General features: G+C 41.7%; 1 protein-coding gene across 4 annotated transcripts in view; it reads right to left on the bottom strand.

Moving 5' to 3' along the window:
- Positions 1-18,463, bottom strand: part of CSNK2A2 (casein kinase 2 alpha 2) — a 40,778-nt gene extending 22,315 nt beyond the window's left edge. For 2 of the 4 annotated variants that reach the window (XR_007147385.1, XM_047835923.1), the window contains exons 1-4: positions 18,302-18,461; positions 17,385-17,496; positions 7,752-7,853; positions 4,874-4,924 (exon numbers count right to left, since the gene is read on the bottom strand). Coding sequence is in view for 3 of the 4 variants with exons in the window: in XM_047835923.1 (XP_047691879.1) it covers positions 4,874-4,924; positions 7,752-7,853; positions 17,385-17,496; positions 18,302-18,405 (369 nt within the window). In the remaining variant the exon portion in view is untranslated. Of the gene's footprint in view, positions 1-4,873; positions 4,925-7,751; positions 7,854-17,384; positions 17,497-18,301 lie in introns of all 4 variants that reach the window. The other 2 variants (XM_047835924.1, XM_047835925.1) reach the window with 2 other exon arrangements.
- Positions 18,464-18,672: the final 209 nt, after the last annotated feature.

Below are 18,672 nucleotides of genomic sequence, written 5' to 3'. Positions count from 1 at the left end.
AAGGGGAAAATGAGTAAGACGATAGAAGATCTGAACTAAATTAACAAACTTGATATAAAAAAAATGGCCATGTACTAAAGTCACAAAGGAATCATCAACAAATTCCAAAAACCAACATTATGTAGGTCATGTTCCTCTGGACCTAAAGATAGCCAAATTATAAATCAACAATAACAGAATAATTTTTTTGAAAAAAACAAGTGGTTCCTCCATCATCTTATTCACAAACATACAGCTATGAAGGACATTCTTAGGATAATTAATTACTGGGAAACTTCTCAATAGGGACTCTGTACTGTGTGTTAGGTGGCATTATTGCATAGATATTAAATTTCTTAACTGTACTAACAGTACTGTCATGCAGGAAAAAGGTCCTGCCTAGTTCCAGTGCTAGCATATCTAGAAGTGAAGTATCATGACGCCTGCGATTTACTTTAAGAGGATTTCAGTAAAAAGAGATAAAGGGCCGGTGGGGGGGGGGGGGGGGAGGGGAAGAAAACATCAAATGTGGCAAATATTTTTAGTTTTTTTAAGTGTTTTCCACCCCCCCTCCAGGTGGTTTTTTCCTCCCTCAGGTGGTTTTTGTTTGTTTAGAGAAAGGAGCACTCCACCAGTGGAAAGAGGCAGAGGGAGAAAGAGAATCTTAAGCAGGCTCCATGTTCAGCACAGGGTTGAACACTGGGCTCGATCCCACGAACCTGGGATCAAGACCTAAGCCATAATCAGAGTCCGAAGCTCAACTGACAGGCGCTCAGACGCCCACAAATGTGGCAAATATTAACAACCGGTGAATCTAGGGGAATAACATGAGGGTATTAATTGACCACTCCTTCCGATTTTTAGTAGGTTTAAAATTTTTCCAAGTACAAAGTTTGGGGAGAAAAACCCAAATCCACAAGTACTTTGTACTTCTAATCTGAAAACTACATGGAAATGAGCTCCATGATCACGGCATGCAGCAGCTAAGGTGGTGCCTGGGGCGGCACACACGTAAAGCCCAGTCACCACAAATCAAGAAACAAAAGAAATGAGTGGACTTCAACTCAAGAAGTTAGGGGGAAAACCGTAAAAACCCAAGAAAGAAAAGCAACAAAGAAGGGAAGAAGAAAGAACTGAGATAGGAGCAGAAACAATGAAATAGAAAAAACAAAAACATTTGAGCAAAACCAAAAGCCAGTTCCATGAAAATATTAATAAGACCTCTGTAGCAACACTGATACTTTTTTAAAAAAAGAGAAAAAGCAAAAATAATGTCAAAAATGTAAAGGAAAACATAATTACAAACACATTACAGTCTTTAAGCCCTAGGAAAATTCTATTAACTTTATGTAAATAAAATTGAAAGTGGTCAACTTTTATAATAAATATTATTGGGGTGCCTGGGTAGCTCAGACATTTGAGAGTCCAACTTTTCTCTCTCTCTGCCCCTCCCCAACTTGTGCTCTTAAAATAAATAAACTTTAAAAATAAATAAGTAAAAAAGAAAAGTGTAGTTCAAGGTCTTCCCTTCCCTCCCAAAAAGACATCTACTTAGATAACCCTTATCTCATATAAACTTTCAGAGACTAGAAAGGAAACACTACCCAACTTATTTTATGAAGTCAATATAATCCTGAAGCCAAAATCAGAGTTTGCAATAAAAGGAAATTATAGATAAAAGTTTATTATCAATTGTGTTAACAAAAAATACTGAAAAGAACAGGCTGCAGGTTGTATCCCTGTTGATTCACCTGGGATGCTAAACCAGGGACCAACTCCCCTGGGTGATACCTTAAGTCCAGTTATTAATACACTTAACAGTAAAATGAAAAAAATAAAAACAAACTGTTATAATTAAGACAGATACATGACAAAATAAAAAGGACATTAAACTAACTGATTTCTGTCTGTGGTCTGTCCTACCACCCGGAAAAGACAATGACTGTCTCATCATGATCTGTTCTTCCGAAATACACCTCTGCTACCTGCTGCTTGGTGATCTTCTAAGTAGACTAAAACGGCAGGGCTTGAACATTCACTGGACCTCCAGTTTAATACGGCAGACCAAATACATCCTCCCTATACTTCTTCCTGAAGCTCCTCTAAATTAACAGTAAAAGGAATGGGGCTTTTGGTGGGGGAGGGGGGATTCACTCACAACTAAGAGAATGGAAGAGATGACAACATTTCGAAGCTAGAAAAAAAATGTCCAACTGACTCAGCAGACCAAAGAAGCTGAACTTCTGACCAAAGTGGAGGGGATCCGGAAACAAACCACCTCACATGAAAGAAATTACAGAAAGGCTCAGGAATCAGTGACCCCAGGTACCAAGGAAAGAGAGTAAACAGATTCAGCTGAAAACAGGAAAACAAGTTTAAAACACCACACCAAAAATGAGGGAATTACATGAAAGTCTACAGAACTTTCCCAGAGCTCTCCTCCATTGGAGGCTGAGATGCCCGTGGCCAGGTTCGCCACCTCAAGACAGGAGTTGACAAGCCGTCATCAGTAATTTCAGTCCTCTAAAACAGGAGTAGACAAAGTCCGTGCCATTTCAGACAGCTATAACAGACAAAAAACAAGAATGCACAAAAAAAGGAATCTGAAAGAAAAACTGAGAAAGAGTATGAAGAAGAAAACATCATGCGGGGGGGGGGGGGGGGGGAGAAAGCCCACATATTCTCAGTGAGAAAATAGAAGATATTACATAAAAGAACAGGATACTACTTTTAAAAGTTCAGAGAATAGAACAGAGCTAAGAAATAAAGTCTAACGTTCGAATGAGTTCTAGAAAGTGAGAACAAAGAAGAGAAGAAAATCAAAGAATGTTAAAAATATTGTTCTAAAATGAAAGGACATGAGTTTCTAGATTGAAAAAGCCCAGCAAGTGCACAGAACAAAAGATAAAAGTGACCCATTCGAAGGAACATCTTTGTGAAATTTCACAGACTGCGGCTGAAGAGAAAACCCTAAAAGCTTTCCAAAGGAAAAACCAAAACCAAAACCAGATCACATAAGGTGAAACCAGAATGGCTTCAGGGCTGATAAGGGAAAAAGCTCTTCAAAACTGAGAAAATTATTAATTACAACCCAGAATTCTATGCCATGGCAAGTACATTAATTGGAAACATAAAACAGAAATGTTTTCAGATATGCAAGCCTCAAATAACATTAATCTTCCACGATCTCTTTAAAGGAAGCTCCTAGAGAATGTGTGCCATTAAAACATCTCTTTGAGAGTTGAGATGTAAACGAAATAAGATTTCTCCAGGGAGTTAAAAATTTCTGCTGTTAAATCAACAGAGCAGGCATCAATTCAAGAAACACAAAATGATGAAGTGAAATTTTTATATGTATGGCTAGACAATTGGTAAAAACTTATTAAGGAAGCAGAAGCATTTAACTTAGGCATTTTGCTATGAAGTTTCATTAAGACTAGCTTTCAAACTTTTGTATTTAGGAAAATGTTTGGTTTCATTAAGAAATGCATACACATTCCCACTCATATACGTATACCTTGGGTCATTCAATGATAAACTTGGGTCATTCAATGGCAAAAGTGTGATTGGCTTTGTGGATCAGCAGAGTACTACTTTAGCAGCTAAGCACTGCTACGCTAATGGAAAATATAGCCCTCCTTTTTTTTTTTTTTTTTTAAAGTAGTCTTCCCACCCAGTAAGAGCCCAATGTGGGGCTTGAACTCATGACCCTGAGATCCAGACCTGAGCTGAGATCAAGAGTTGGATGCTTAACTGACTGAGCCACCCAGGTGCCCCATACATCCTATTTTTATGAGCTCACTATTGATTTCACCCTTAGGGAGTCACATTAGAGGCTCTTTCTAAATTAAAGAATTAAAAAAAAAAAAATTGAAGAGTCACATTAACAAGGGAACTTGTTACATATGGAAAAGCTACACTGTATATAAAACTTGCTTATTGTTTTATCAGTTGTAATAGCCACTTTTACTTATTTTCCACAAATTAACCCTGAAAGTTGTTTTAGAGTGATTACCTAAGAAAAATTAAATGTGAGATAAAGCTCTTTTATTTTCACCCACAAGCTTCACTCCTAATACCAGCATCTTTCAACTGCTGATTTGGTTTTGCCCCTAACTTCTATCACAATAAAACCACAACCCTTTCATTCACTGACAGTGAATTATAAATCACCTAAAAGTTCTCCAAACACCTCTCAAAATCAATGCCACTATTTTGTTTTTATATTGGTTTTCATTATTATGTTCTACCGTGACCAGAATGTTTGGCCCCAAAAACCTTGGCAGAAGTTAAGGCTTCAGTGTTTGAATAATAACAAAAACAAACTCATGAAAAACCAGCTTAAAACCATGCTTTTGGAATTACACTTCAAGTCTAAATTAATTTGCATTATAAATACAAGAAATGTAAATAACCCAAGATAAGGTTTTTCTAAAGCACAGTGTCTCTTAACTAGCTTTTTTGTGTCATTTGCTTTGTATACAGTGTACATGAACACACACACTCTGACAGCTTGAATCCCATGTGTTGCTTCTTTTTATGTAAGCCCTATATCTGTTTATGACTTATCAGCAACAGAAGATTCCTATGCAAATCAAGTATCTACCCAAAACTATGTTGTCTAAAACAGGAGTATTATAGATGAGGCATTAGCTTAGACTAGCAGCTACTCTCAGAGTAAGCAAGGCAAAGGGTGATGAGTAATTTCACCAAATGCAAGAACCCCACCCACTTTCTGCATCCTGTACTCCTGCTATAAGGAATCCAATTTGTTAATTCCCAATCTCACCATGACTTTTCCTGAACCCCTCGTGTTCTGAAGTATCAACAGTATTTATCGCCACCTCCCCACCCCCCCTCACCCCCATGCCAGAAAGAAAAAGCATATACGCACCTTAAAATCTGTATTATTGATATATTCAAATACCAAAGCCGGCGTCTTTGACTGCAAGAGAGAATAGTAATGCCTTATAAGTATTCAAACAATAAACGTACTTTGCTTCTGTCATACCCATCCATCCCCAAATCCCACTTAAATGATCAGGGAGAGCCTTTTAAGAAAGTATCCTCTTGAGACTATGTGTCTGGAATTTGCTTCAAAATAAGTGGGGACGGTGGGTGGTGGGAAAGTGGGTGGCAGGCAGATGAAGCAAAGTTGGCCACAAGCTAAGGCACTGCTAAAGTTGAGTGATGTGCGCAGGGCGGTCCATTATATTATTCACTCTACTTTTGTAAATGGTTGACATTTTTCATAAGTTGCTTTTTTTTTTTTTTTAATCCTCTGACCAACCTGTCAGTGGGCCTGGCACATCATGTGAAGATTTACACTCTGCAGTGTTCCAGTCTGCCAACCACAAAAGGAGTGACATGTTTTCATCTTGGTTTAGCAACCCAGATGCATTTTACAGAATTATCATACGTCTTGGGAATCTATCATAGGCCTTTTCAGGATCCAAATGGGAACTATCTATGATTATCAGCAAGCCATAATGTGAAATTACTGCCTTGGCTAGAGACCACCGGAGAACGTCTGACTGTACAAAGTAGATATGTTCCCCCCAAAATTCATGCATAACCAAGTATTTCTAAAGCACTATAATCGTTAATGCAATGAGTACATAATATCCAGTATTTCCTTGTGTAAATAGATTTCTCAAACGTCAGGTTTACTTACGGTAAAATAATGCTAACTAGCAGTAATAAGCTTTCAAACTGGGAGAAAAGCAGAGGCTTAAAGGGTTACAGGAAGAAAGTCACCTTGGAAATCTCTATGGCCAGGAAGTTTTGCTCAAGGAAGCAGGTGGAAGTTACCTAGGAGACAGGCCACAGTACATGCACACAAGTCTTTGTCAGAACAAGCAGCCCCGGCAGCCGTAGGCAAAGGTTTCCTCAATAGCCCAAGGATGACAGGGTTTCATCTAGACCACCAGATCTCTTTACTGCCTGGGAGCAAGTCCATTTCCCTACAGGTCTGGGGAGGAGGGCTCCCTGTTGATTTTCATCCACCTTGATTTGTGTTACATATTATATAAAACACACACATGCCTCACACAACAAATTACAAAAACAGTAAGATAAATATCACTAACTTTAAAAAAAAAAAAAAAAGAAGCAGCAGCAAAATGAAGATGCTCCTGGTGTAACAGTAATACATACTGGCTCACACTGCAGGCCGTTTTCAAAGACTATGGATTTCAGAGTGAGTCATTATAAAATCAATCTGAGCTGATCAGGCTGGGATATACTTTTTTTTTTATTTATTTTTGATAGACAGAGAGAGACAGAGCACAAGTGGGGGAGGGTCAGAGAGAAAGGAAGACACAGAATCCGAGGCAGGCTCCAGGCTCCGAGCTGTCAGCACAGAGCCCGACGCGGGGCTCAAACCCACGAGCTGTGAGATCATGACTTGAGCCAAAGGCAGACACTCAACCGACTGAGCCACCCAGGCACCCCTGGGATATACTTTTAATGCCAATTAGATTCTAGCAGACAACCATTCTTCTCAGTCTTTTGAGGGTCCAAGAAGAAAAATTTTCCTTATTCTTCAGTTTAATAACACTGGGGAATCTTGAGCAAATCACTGAACCCCTGTAGCCTTTGGTTTTCTTATCTGTGCAAGTAACACTGTGGCCCGTGATGGCATGTGCTTCAACTTGTGAGGATTGAATGGCTTTGTACAGAATGGTGTCTGCACATAGCAAGCACTCAACGCACGTTAGCACATCATTTTTCTTTCTTTCTTTCTTTCTTTCTTTCTTTCTTTCTTTCTTTCAAGTTTACTTATTTATTTATTTTTGAGACAGAGAGCGAGAGAGCAGGGGAGGGGCACAGGATCTGAGGCAGGTTCTGCACAGACAGCAGAGCGCCTGACATGGGGCTTGAACTCACGAACTATGAGACCATGACCTGACCTGAGCCGAAGGCAGCTGCTTAACCAACTGAGCCACCCAGGCGCCCCAGCACATTGTTTCTTTAGGTCTTCATCAGACAGAAGCAAAGACCTACCTCTCAAACAGAAGGCTATCCTGGGAGGACAGGAAAACAGGTGAGGCAGAACAGGTGAAGAACAGAAATGGGGCGGGAAGTGGAACATAAAAACTCTAGCTAATCATAAACACTTAGGGTTAAGTTACTTCTCAAGAAGTGAAAACAAAATTAAACACCAGTACATCTAAAATGGCTACAAAGTAAGTATATTTAACAGAAACAGTTTAGTTGTATCAGCATGTACAATATGAGCCCCAGTGGCGGATGCTGAATTAAAGCTTAGTATGAGAAGCAGCAAGGTGCCTTCCTCAAAGGGGCTGCGGGGCTGTGATCTGTCCAGCTCTCCAGGCCAGGTGTCCACATGGAGACATTCGGTATTTCCTTCTCCAAACCCAGATTTTCAAATGTCACGCTGACATTGTGAAGTACAACAATGCTAATTGGTGGTAATAAGCTTTCAAAATCGGAAGAAAAGTAGGCACTTAAAGAAGACATTCAGCGAACATCTGTGGGCTGAATCAGGAGGAGGTAATAAACCTGGGCCAGGGATTTTTCTATACACACTTTTAGGTTCCCTAAAAGTGGTGGTGGCTACTTTATCACTGGACAATCATGATTTTTTCTCGTTTTCAAAATTATTCAGTAGTAAAGAAAAACATGATCATTCCCACTATGTAATGACGTTTCTCATTATTTTGATGTTCTGTGTGACACACACACACACACACACACACACACACACACACACACACTTTCTCCTTCTCCCCCCACCATCAGGCACCTACCACAGGGTCCTTCACAGTGTCAATCAGCTTAATGATATTTGTTCCACCACGAAGATTCTCCAGAATCTTAACCTCTCGTTTTATCTTCTTTTTCTTCACTGGCTTAAATACACAAGAGTAATCGGAAGTGAGATTCCTTTTGAAGTTAATAAATAAAATTTTAAAGCAATGTCAGCTAATCAAGTGGATGCTGCACTATCTTGCACACCATGGTGTTATGTAAACGAGTGTGTCTAAATTAGAAAAGAAATAAATATCAAGATAAAATGGGGCCTGCCCTTAAGAACATTTAAGACTAAGTTAAACACAGACTCATATGGCATATGTGTCAGATCTTTAAGCAGCTACATTTAGGGCACTTACAAATTTTGAACACCCATGTCATACTTTAAAAATAAAATGCTTTCTAGATAACTGCCAAATGGAACACATTATAGTTCTGAACAGCTGTATATCATGCGCTCACAAATGGAAAAACTGAAACAAAATGGTGAGACACCTGCTCTACCAATGAGTTCCGTGTAATTTTGTCTTCCACGAGTGAAGACCAGGTCACTGACATCAAGTTACAAACTTGTTTCCCAGCTGCTGGCTCCCATTTCCTGTTGCCACTCCCATTTCCTCAACATCTAAAATCTGAAATCAGCACAAAGCCAGTAAAACTACCCAACAGATCCCATTCCTAAAAAAAAGATGACGGACGGGGCGCCTGGGTGGCGCAGTCGGTTAAGTGACCGACTTCAGCCAGGTCACGATCTCACGGTCCGTGAGTTTGAGCCCCGCATCGGGCTCTGGGCTGATGGCTCAGAGCCTGGAGCCTGTTTCCAATTCTGTGTCTCCCTCTCTCTCTGCCCCTCCCCCGTTCATGCTCTGTCTCTCTCTGTCCCCAAAATAAATAAACGTTGAAAAAAAAAAAAAAAAAAAAGATGACGGATCAGCAAAGGAGAACACCTATCTCTGATATGGTACTGATTGGGAACTTCTACCTGCTAACCTTTCCATCTGCTGGACAGAAAAATTAAAGATCTCAATTAGAAACACTAGCATTACATGTGTTATTTCTTGTCTTAAAGAATTTGAAGAATGAAAGTAGTTCTGGAAAAACTGACACATCACAACCAATTATGTTTTATAAAGTACTTAGAATGCTGGCACGTAGTAAGTACTCAATAAATGGGAGATTTACTCTTTTCACGCTTTTAGTTAGTAATAAGTCACAAAATGCCTATGTTGTGGACTCAGCCTGGCTGAGCCATTTGTCCAAGGTCCCACAGCTAACAGGGAAGAGCAGGGGCGGGACTCAGATCTAGACAGTGACTCTGCAGGCCTCAGTCCTGGCCACTGCGCTCTCATTTCTCAAATGTGGCTATGAGTGAAAGGGAACTAAGGAAAAGGAGTATTCTATCACGGAGACACTACTATGAAAGCAAAGGCAGAGTCGAATGGGTTTGTGATGAAATAAGATTTTAAATGCCTGCGTGTATGGGGTGGTGGGGGTGGGGAGAGATACTACATTTGCCAGAGAAACTGTCATCTTTTGTTGGTCACTAAGCTACAGCTTTGAACACATAACAAAACAGCGGGAGATTATGAAACACAGAGCACCTGCATCACCTCTAACAGGGTGCTTGACGGAGAGACTGGAATCTAACAGTATTCTTCCAAGCCAGCTGCCACAATCACGTCCGCTCCACTTTGTTAGGGTTCCCAGTGGAGAACTGGCCACTGTGTCTCTCCTACTTCCACTAAGGGATCTTATTCATTCCCTTTTTCATTAGGGAGCTCAATACTTTGGGAAAATAAAGCACTCAAACATGAAGCACAACTTGATCAGAGAATAGCCAGAGAAGGACACACTACAAAATAAGTAAGTTTCAAAATTGTCAACATCACGAAACAGACTGAACAACTGTTCCAGATTTAAAAGATATGACAACCGAATGTAACACATGACCTGGGATTTTCTTTTACTATAAAGAACATGATATGGACAACTGGCAAATAAGAACAGAGGCTGTAAGTTAGCTAACAGCACTGTATCAATGTGAATTTCTGATTTTTTGATCATAGCACTGTGGGTTATTTAAGAATTGTCCCTGTCTTTAGGAAATGCGTAATAAAATAAGCATCACTGCAATTTACTCTCAAGCACATAATCATGTGTATACACATACGTATACACATATATTTACATATATAAAAAAACCAAAAGCAAATATTAACATTTAAGAAATCTGAGTGAAAGGGGGCGCCTGGGTGGCGCAGTCGGTTGAGCGTCCGACTTCAGCCAGGTCACGATCTCGCGGTCCAGGAGTTCGAGCCCCGTGTCGGGCTCTGGGCTGATGGCTTGGAGCCTGGAGCCTGTTTCCGATTCTGTGTCTCCCTCTCTCTCTGCCCCTCCCCCGTTCATGCTCTGTCTCTCTCTGTCCCAAAAATAAATAAACGTTGAAAAAAAATTTAAAAAAAAAAAAAAAAAAAAAAAGAAATCTGAGTGAAAGATACATGGGAATTCTTGCAACTTTTAAGTCTAAAATTGTCAAAAAGTTAAAAGAAAAATAAAAGCTAGCAATTATATTTATAAATTCAGCCAATGCTACCATTACATTCAATGTAAGAAAATTCTAGAGTTGTCACCCACTCCTGGAAAGCAGTTACAGATCTGTGGCTGGTAACAGAGGAAAAAATACCCCATAGCCAGAAATCTGGATACACCAAAAACCTTCCTCTCTGCCTAACAGTGAATTCGTACAGGAGGAACCCATTAAATAAGTTGCCTCATGACAATGCCCCATATAAAGCCTTGCCTTGCTCTATTATTCAGCAACAGGTCAAGCAGGCACACTTCCTGGACAATGCAGCTGAGACCAAGGGATCTTTTCATTATGTCCTAAGGTAACTTACAGATCAAGTGAAGCATTTTTTAAAAATTATTTTAATTTCATTTTGGGGGGGGGGGAGTGTCAGAGGGAGGGAAAGAGAGACTCCTAAGCAGGGTCCATGCTTTCAGCACAGAGCCGGATGAGGGGCCCACAACCCTGGGATCATGACCTGAGCTGAAATCAAGAGTTGGACACTCAACTGACTGAGCCACCTAGGTGCCCTGAAGCATATTTTGCTGCCCAACTGTCACCTGTCCAACAACTTCCTCACCTAGAGACGGGACAGCAGGGCAATTCTGAAGTGGCACAATGGACTCACAAAGCACCTAAAGTCCTCAAATCCTGACAAAAGACGAAGAGATTATAAGAAAGGAAAGTGACCGACAGCTCAGGACACTCCCCTCCAAAGTGCAGACATCTATTCTCTACAGGAACCAGGCTATAGGTAACTCTCTTTAGCCTCAAGCTTACTCTTCTGAACCTGGGAGATGCTCCAGAAGCTAAAAAAAACCAACAAGCTCCCAGGGAATGAAAGTGATCATTTTTTTTTTTAATTTAAAAAAAATTTTTTTTCAACGTTTTTATTTATTTTTGGGACAGAGAGAGACAGAGCATGAACGGGGGAGGGGCAGAGAGAGAGGGAGACACAGAATCGGAAACAGGCTCCAGGCTCTGAGCCATCAGCCCAGAGCCCGACGCGGGGCTCGAACTCACGGACTGCGAGATCGTGACCTGGCTGAACTCGGATGCTTAACCGACTGCGCCACCCAGGCGCCCCGAAAGTGATCATTTTAATTCTATAAACAGAATTAGGGAGACAAAGTTAAAATTTATAAAGGAAGACCGTTGGCATCCTATGGAAAATAGATCATGGATTTTACAGAAATTAGAACGCTCTGACCATGCAGTCCAGTGTTTGTACTCATCCACCCACAGTTACATGAAGCGGAGAAAATACATACACGTCCATAACAGTCTCATCATTTCATCCTGCTAGACAAAGTGTCTCCCACCTAAGGTTCATTTATTCCAAGTCAGAGAATATCTGTTTCAAAGATTCAAAATGAATCAGATTATAGCTGTTTCCTGATCCCCACACCAATTTTTTTTACTTAAAGTCTAGTAGATAAAAATGGCAAAAAGGTAAAGGAAAAAAAAAAAAAAGAAAAGAAAAAGCAATTAAAGTATTAAATCAAGTTTCAATAATAAATGAATTTTGGCACATGCCTATAAAGAATGTGTAAAAGGAAAAAAACTCAATTTGAAATTTTTCTGTGCATGAGCTCAGGAAAGGAAGGAAAGGGAAGGAAAGAGGGAAAAAACAGAAAGAAAGAGAGGACAGAAGAAACTTTCCCCAAGATTTCTGACCATTTGGTGGAGAGTGCCGGCTATTCATGAAAACCTTGTTCAATGTGATCCAAGAGTAAGATACTTCTCTCTCTCTATTGACCAACTTGAGAAACTTAAAAGACAAATTTAGTGATGAGCCGCTTGGAAAGTCAAAAGTTAATAAAGTCAGTAATCTATCCTATTTAGCAAAGCTGATTTTTAAAAAGTCAGATCTGAGCATGATTTCAACTACTAGCACCTGACAGTGATTCAATTTGCAAAATAACACATACAAAGGGCCTAAGAATTAGGACCTTGAAAAATCCCAGCAAACGTCAACAGGCAAAGTCCCATTTTAATTTCTTTCTAGGCACAACTGAATTAATAAATTCAAGACAGGTGAAAAGATAGCTCAGCACTTTCAAATCTGGAATTACTTTTATTCCAGTGCCACAGCCACAACTTAGCTATTAATTTCACCACCCTCAATAAACAATCACAATGAACAACGGTTGCCAGGGATGCAGGACAGGGTAAGGAAGAAAGTGCAGCACAGATGACAGCATTTATTTTACTACCTTGGGAGCATCTCTCAAATCCACTGCAATTGACCCAAATACAAACAGCATCTGAGCAACGTTGTTTCTTCACAGCAATTCTTCCTTTCATCTTTCAAGTCCCACCTTTCCAATTACATTATCGATTCCCCAAGACTGTTTATTCTCAGGATTTTTGTTTTTGTCGATTTAAAAAAGCAAGGCATACAGCAGGCCTTTTGAATCTCACCAAGAGACTGGTATAGTCGTTCCTACTTTTGATTTTGCCCTTCGAAATCATTCATGCGGCCCACGTGAAATATTATTATTGGACCTATACTTTATTGCTAAGTGCCAGGCACTGTTTTAAGCACATTTAATCCACTTTTAGTAGTATCCTGAGATGAGAACTACTGGTGCAATTTTACATGAAGACACTGAGGCAGAGTCTGAATAACTGCTCAAGGTCACAGAGCATCTGAGTGTCGGGAACGAGTATCTGAATGCAGGTAGTCTACTCCCAGGGCCACTTTCAGGAAAGAAGCACTTTGCAGATTACTAAACCACTGCTGTCTACCTACCCACCTATCCATATCTCATTTAATTCTCCCAAGAACACTGTGATTTATACAAGAAAGGTATATCCATCTTATAGATAAGAAAACAGAGTCAAGTGGGTATAAATGAAGAAGCTGGTTCTAGAATCCAAGTCTTCTGACCTTCATTTACACAGCACTTAACACTATACCACCCTGATCATAAGGTGGCAGATCCTAAAATCAGGCTCTAGAAACTATCCAGAGCCACGCTCTATACATGCAAATGGGTACTCTATAACAAGATATTCTTTTTACACACGGCTCACCCTCCAATAAACCCCAATGTATTAGAGGGATAAAGCTGGTGGCCCCCTAACCTGGCAAGTCGTCATGATGAGACCTGGAACTGTAGGGGTTAAAAATGTGTAAAAACACTGATTATTGTGGCTTCCAACCAAGAGAGCAAAGTAACATTTCAGTTACGCATCAAACACCCAGCTGCAGTTACAAACCAGAGAACCCCTGTCCGGGTCCCAAAGCTCTCTGGGCTATTCCACACTCCATCCAGCAACCCATCAAAGTCTAGCATTTCCTTCCAGAGGAATAACTCCCCCAAATCATTAGAAACCACACCTGACTTTTAGTGAGTGTCCATCCATCCTTCCAGGACAGTTCAACACATCAAGAAGTAATTAGCTACTGTCCTAACTGCTCCTCACATCTACAAGACTCCATGACAGGAACAGAGGACCCTAGCGCTCCACGCTGTGACCCTCAGCAAACTTCATGCTCTCTCCGGGTCTCAGTTTCTCTCTCAAAAGGGTTTGGGTTCTAAGGTTTCTCTGCTCCCACATTTCATGATTCTGTTTCACTGCAAATTCAATCCCTGACCCTACAACCTCGTTAGGAACAGTACAGATTAGTTCACATCATTTTTAAAATGTATATTATTTCTGGGGTTTAGTACCATTTTAATAATATTGTTTTAACTACTTTTACACCATGACATTGGTGGGACTCAAAATCACAACAACCTTAGATAAACTAATACCAATGTCCTGCTTCAGGAAGATGATGTCTTGGTACATTTGCCTAACAAAGGACATGGAGGGTGAAACCTACCAGCAGAGAAAGCAGAAACAAAAGAGAAAGCCGGGCACCAGCATGGAGCAGACAGCACTTCCATGTAACCCACACAGTCACCCGCTCGCTATGAAGTAACCAACAAGATGTGTCAGGGACAGCCCTCCCATCCTTGCTTTAACACTACCTCCTCACAGCACACAAGTTTCACAACGTCTACAAATACGCTAAGAACACTTCAAAGATAAATTTGCGTTACCATCATTGTTTTAATCTTGAGGATTAACCTCTGGGGAAAAAATGGATTTGCCCCTCTTCGTAAATAAGACCATCAAGAAACTGCCAACTTACTCTCTTATACGAGAATTTCCAACTGAGTACAGCATGAGTTCAAAACGCCGCGTTTGTTTACAACTGGTATTGCTCTTAACTTCTATTTACGAAATAGTTTTATTTTGAAGGATCCCAAGAAGGGCTGAAATCCATACACAGGTGGTGCTCACAAAATGCTACAAGCTGTCCAAAAGGGCCAAATGCTTTTATTTCTGTGTATACCTTCCTAAGAGGTCCTACAAATGAACTGAGAAATGGATTTCTCAGAATCAGAAGATGAAACTGTCAGCACCGAAGTGGCTTTCTTACCCTTCTATGTTAACTCTTCCGTCCACCCTCCTCCCTTCCCCTCAAAACAATTTCTGTCAAAAAAGATTTAACCCGCCTGTTGATTGGAGCGTTTTAGGATTTCAACCTCAGAATTTCACTTCAAGACAGACAGTAAAATTTTGCTCACCAACTTCTAAATTCCTAAAACCTCTAAAGAGCTCCAATATGTTTTGATCAAAAACTACGAAAGAATCTACCAATGCAAATTAAACGGTAGAATTCCTCTGTGGTCGTTCATCTGACCATTCTCGTATGTTGGACAGAACTGAAGGAAAATGTTATCAACCAAAAAGGAAGACAGCCCCGTCCTCAGGGAAAGTACCCTGTATCTCAGTCACTGCGTGTACACTTATAAGTTCCTTCCTGCAGCTGAAATAGAGTAGGCCTTTCATGAAGCGCAAGTTTTTTTCTAGATTCCTCCAAATTATGAGCAGTTGGCACTCTGTCCAGAACCTAATTTCTGATGACCAAACACCGTAACAGCAGATTATCAGTCATAACTTATCTGAATAGGGGTGCACCACTTTGGATAAAGACCTTGTTCTTTTTAAAACACAATACTTTTAATCTACTTTAATTCAGCCTGTGAAAACAAGAAAACCACAGTACAATTAGTAGTTTCTTACCCCATCCTTCAGATAGAACAAAACCTGGATAGAAAAGCCACAGGGCTTTGAAAAAAAAGAAAGAACTGGGTGTCGTAGGCACCAGTGGGAAAGAGGTAGTTCAGGCTGCACCCTGAAAAGAACTTGTATGGAAAAGATACAAGAAATACTTCATTAGCTAGAGCATCAAAGGAGCCTCCCAAATCTTATTCCCAAACACTGGAACTTATTCTGTGCTCAACATTAAGATCTTACCAACCAACACTAAAATGAGGAGAAAAATAGGAAAGAGTTCTGGCTAAGGGTCATTTCAACATCGTGGTAGCAGGCAAGTTTTCTTGTCTGTAAAAATAACCTTCACCTTACATATTGGGTTCCCTAAACATATCCTGTGAATCTTTAGAGGAAAAACTCTCCAGCAACCGATGCTATGAAGTTCTGTAGAAGGACGACTCAAGAGTAATGGGATTCTCTCTCGCATGAACGCACTGCCACTTTTATATTTACCTAAAGGCCATTCCTTCGAAAAAGACACTACAGGAAGTTACACACTTATTCTAAAAATACTATCGCACAAAAGTTATTATTTTTCTGAAATTGTTCTGGAGTCAGTTCATTCTTCCAAAGGCACAGCAGAGGAATATTCCTAATTCCTTGCTTACTTCCCGGAAAGACTTTAAGCAGCTTATATTAAAAACATTTATGCTTATGCATAAAGGAAAAAAGTGTATGGCCTCCCCAGGCAACTTCTTTGAAGGGAACATTTCTTTAAATATTTATGTTTGTAAAGGAAGGAAAAAAAAATAATAAGAAAGACCACGTGGCTTTTCAGGTCCAATTCATATTTGGGGAAGAGGGAAGTCAAACTCCACATCTTCGGTATCAATTCCTCACTTCTCACCCATAGCGTTTCTGATGGCACAGATAACGTTCCCTATTTCTCTCTACTACAACTCTGCCTCTTCATCATTAGGCTCAGATGGTACTGACAAACAGAGCCGATCACTTTCCTGAAAAGGGATTTTCAGACCATGTAAGCCTGACCCCTCATGCTAAACAGGGACACAGCTGCCCTAACTCTGGCCTTAAGACACAAAAACAGCTTTTCAATCCCATGTCCTTATTCACAGCTGCAAAATGGCCACATTGGAAATCTTGTATATGCAAAAGTGCTTGTATTAATCATTCTTTTTAGTCTTTTCAGTATTTTGCTAAATGACGTGCAACACATTAAATGATCTGGCAATGATGAGGACCCTCTACAGAATCTAAGGCTTTTTTAGTACACTCTATAAAACATTATTAAAACTATCTAACCAGTTATCTGAAAAAGAATTTAGCCACTCCTCATGCTCATTAAAATCATGTCTTCACCCAAGAGACGACAAAAGGTCTTTATCCAACTTAGGCTACTAAACCAGACACTAAGATTGTTTTGTTCCAACTATAATTTTAGCATGTACTCTTTTACTGCTCCCAATTTCACCTTTACTATTTGATAAGCAACAATGAACCTTCCAGGCACTACTGACTCACTGTATCCACCCCACCTGACAAATGTGCATTGCCAAAAGACATCAGCTTCAAACTCATCTTTGGAGCTGCTCTAATTTTTCCCAACTTTCTTTGTGGAGTAGTCCGAGCATCAAGGGTAACAAACTCACTGCTCAAGGAACCCTTGGATCAATGGATTCTTTACGAAAAAGCTTTTCTTTCTTCTGAATACCTATTTCAAGTGGAACCCCTTTGGAATTCTCACTTTGGGAGCCCAAAATGACATTTTGGAACAAAGATGTTCCTGAACTATCATCCTTGGGTTTGAAACAGGTCCACATACTTTCTTCAAAGTTCACAGGAAAATGGGTGGGAGAGTGAGTAGGGAAAGGACATCAGACAGAACAGATGTAAAACCAGAGTTTGCACTGCTCATTCTAGAATGTGGGGGAGTTTATATCCTAACCAGTGAGGAAAAATTTTAATGTCACTCAAAGACACTCACCTTGAGAATTTTTACAACCACTCTCTCATTGTTGGTGATGTTAATGGCCTCAAATACTTCACTATACTTTCCCCGACCAAGTTTTCGAACCAGTTGGTAATCATCTTGATTACTGTGAAAGGCAAGAGTGACACATAAATGCCAAGACTTGGGATTAACCAAGCCTATGCCCACTCTACACCCCCATCCAGCCGTTTCCATTAATCAAGCATTGGAAGCATCCATACATCAGGACACAACTCATTCCCTAAATGAAAGCCACAACATAAACTTGGCTCCTCTCACTGCGCACAGCTCCTAACCTAATTGGTCCGTCACAACTTGGGGAGCCAAGGTAGGAAGGCACGGCTCTGGGCCAATCTAGAAGGGTGAGCAAAGGATCTATCCTGGAGGCTCAGAGGGTGCCCGTCTGCCTGGGGCTCCACAGCAACTGCATTATACTTCACATCCCAAAGGTAGCCAGCGCCTGCTTTGAGAATGTGGATGTCTTTCAAAGGTTTCCTCCCACCCAGCCTCATTTCAAAAAACTAAAAAGGCAGAGAATTTTAATAGCTCCAGAGGACAGCTGCTGACTGCCCACCCCAAATAGAAACCAAAAAGTGTAAGGAGGAAGGGCTGTTCCCTCATTACCACCAGGCTCCGGTCCCTGGACCCTACACTTCTCAGTAAGAAAGCATTTCTTGGGGTAAGGGGGAGAGTGGGGTGCGCAAGGTGGGGGGAGAAGGGGGGAGAGGGATCCGGGGATGTGTGCGGCGGGGGGGTGGGGGGGGTCTGTCTACCACCCCAGGCCCCGAGAAAGCGCCGGCCAGCGGCTGGGCGGCGGGGGAGGCAGACCGCGGGGTGGGGGGCGAGTGCGGTTTGCGCCGGGGGCGGGGGGGCGGCCGGGCGAGGATGGGGGGCGGCGGCAGCGGCTTTACCCCCAGCTCGGGACGTGAGCCTCATAGTCCCAGTACTCGCGGCTCCTCAGGCTGTTCACCTCGGCGTAGACCCGGGCCCTGCTGCCCGCGGCCGGGCCGGGCATGGCGGGCGGGACCGGGGGGCGCCGCGGGGCGCAGAGGGCGGCGGCGGCGCGGCGGGGGGCGCGGGGCGGCGGGCGGAGGAGGCGGCGGGCCGCGGGGCGCCGGAGGAGGAGGAAGAGAGCGGCTGCCGGAGGCCACGCCAGGCCCGCGGGGGCGGGCGGGCTGGGGGCGCGGGGGGCTCCGGCCGAGCCGGCCGGGCCCTGGAGCGGCCGGCGAGGCGGCGGGGCGGGCGGCGCTCGCGCTCCGCGGCGGCCTCCGCTCGGCTCGCG

The sequence above is a fragment of the Prionailurus viverrinus genome, chromosome E2, assembly GCF_022837055.1.
Source record: "Prionailurus viverrinus isolate Anna chromosome E2, UM_Priviv_1.0, whole genome shotgun sequence".
Lineage (NCBI taxonomy): Eukaryota > Metazoa > Chordata > Mammalia > Carnivora > Felidae > Prionailurus > Prionailurus viverrinus.
This window is presented reverse-complemented; position numbering and strand designations above follow the sequence as displayed.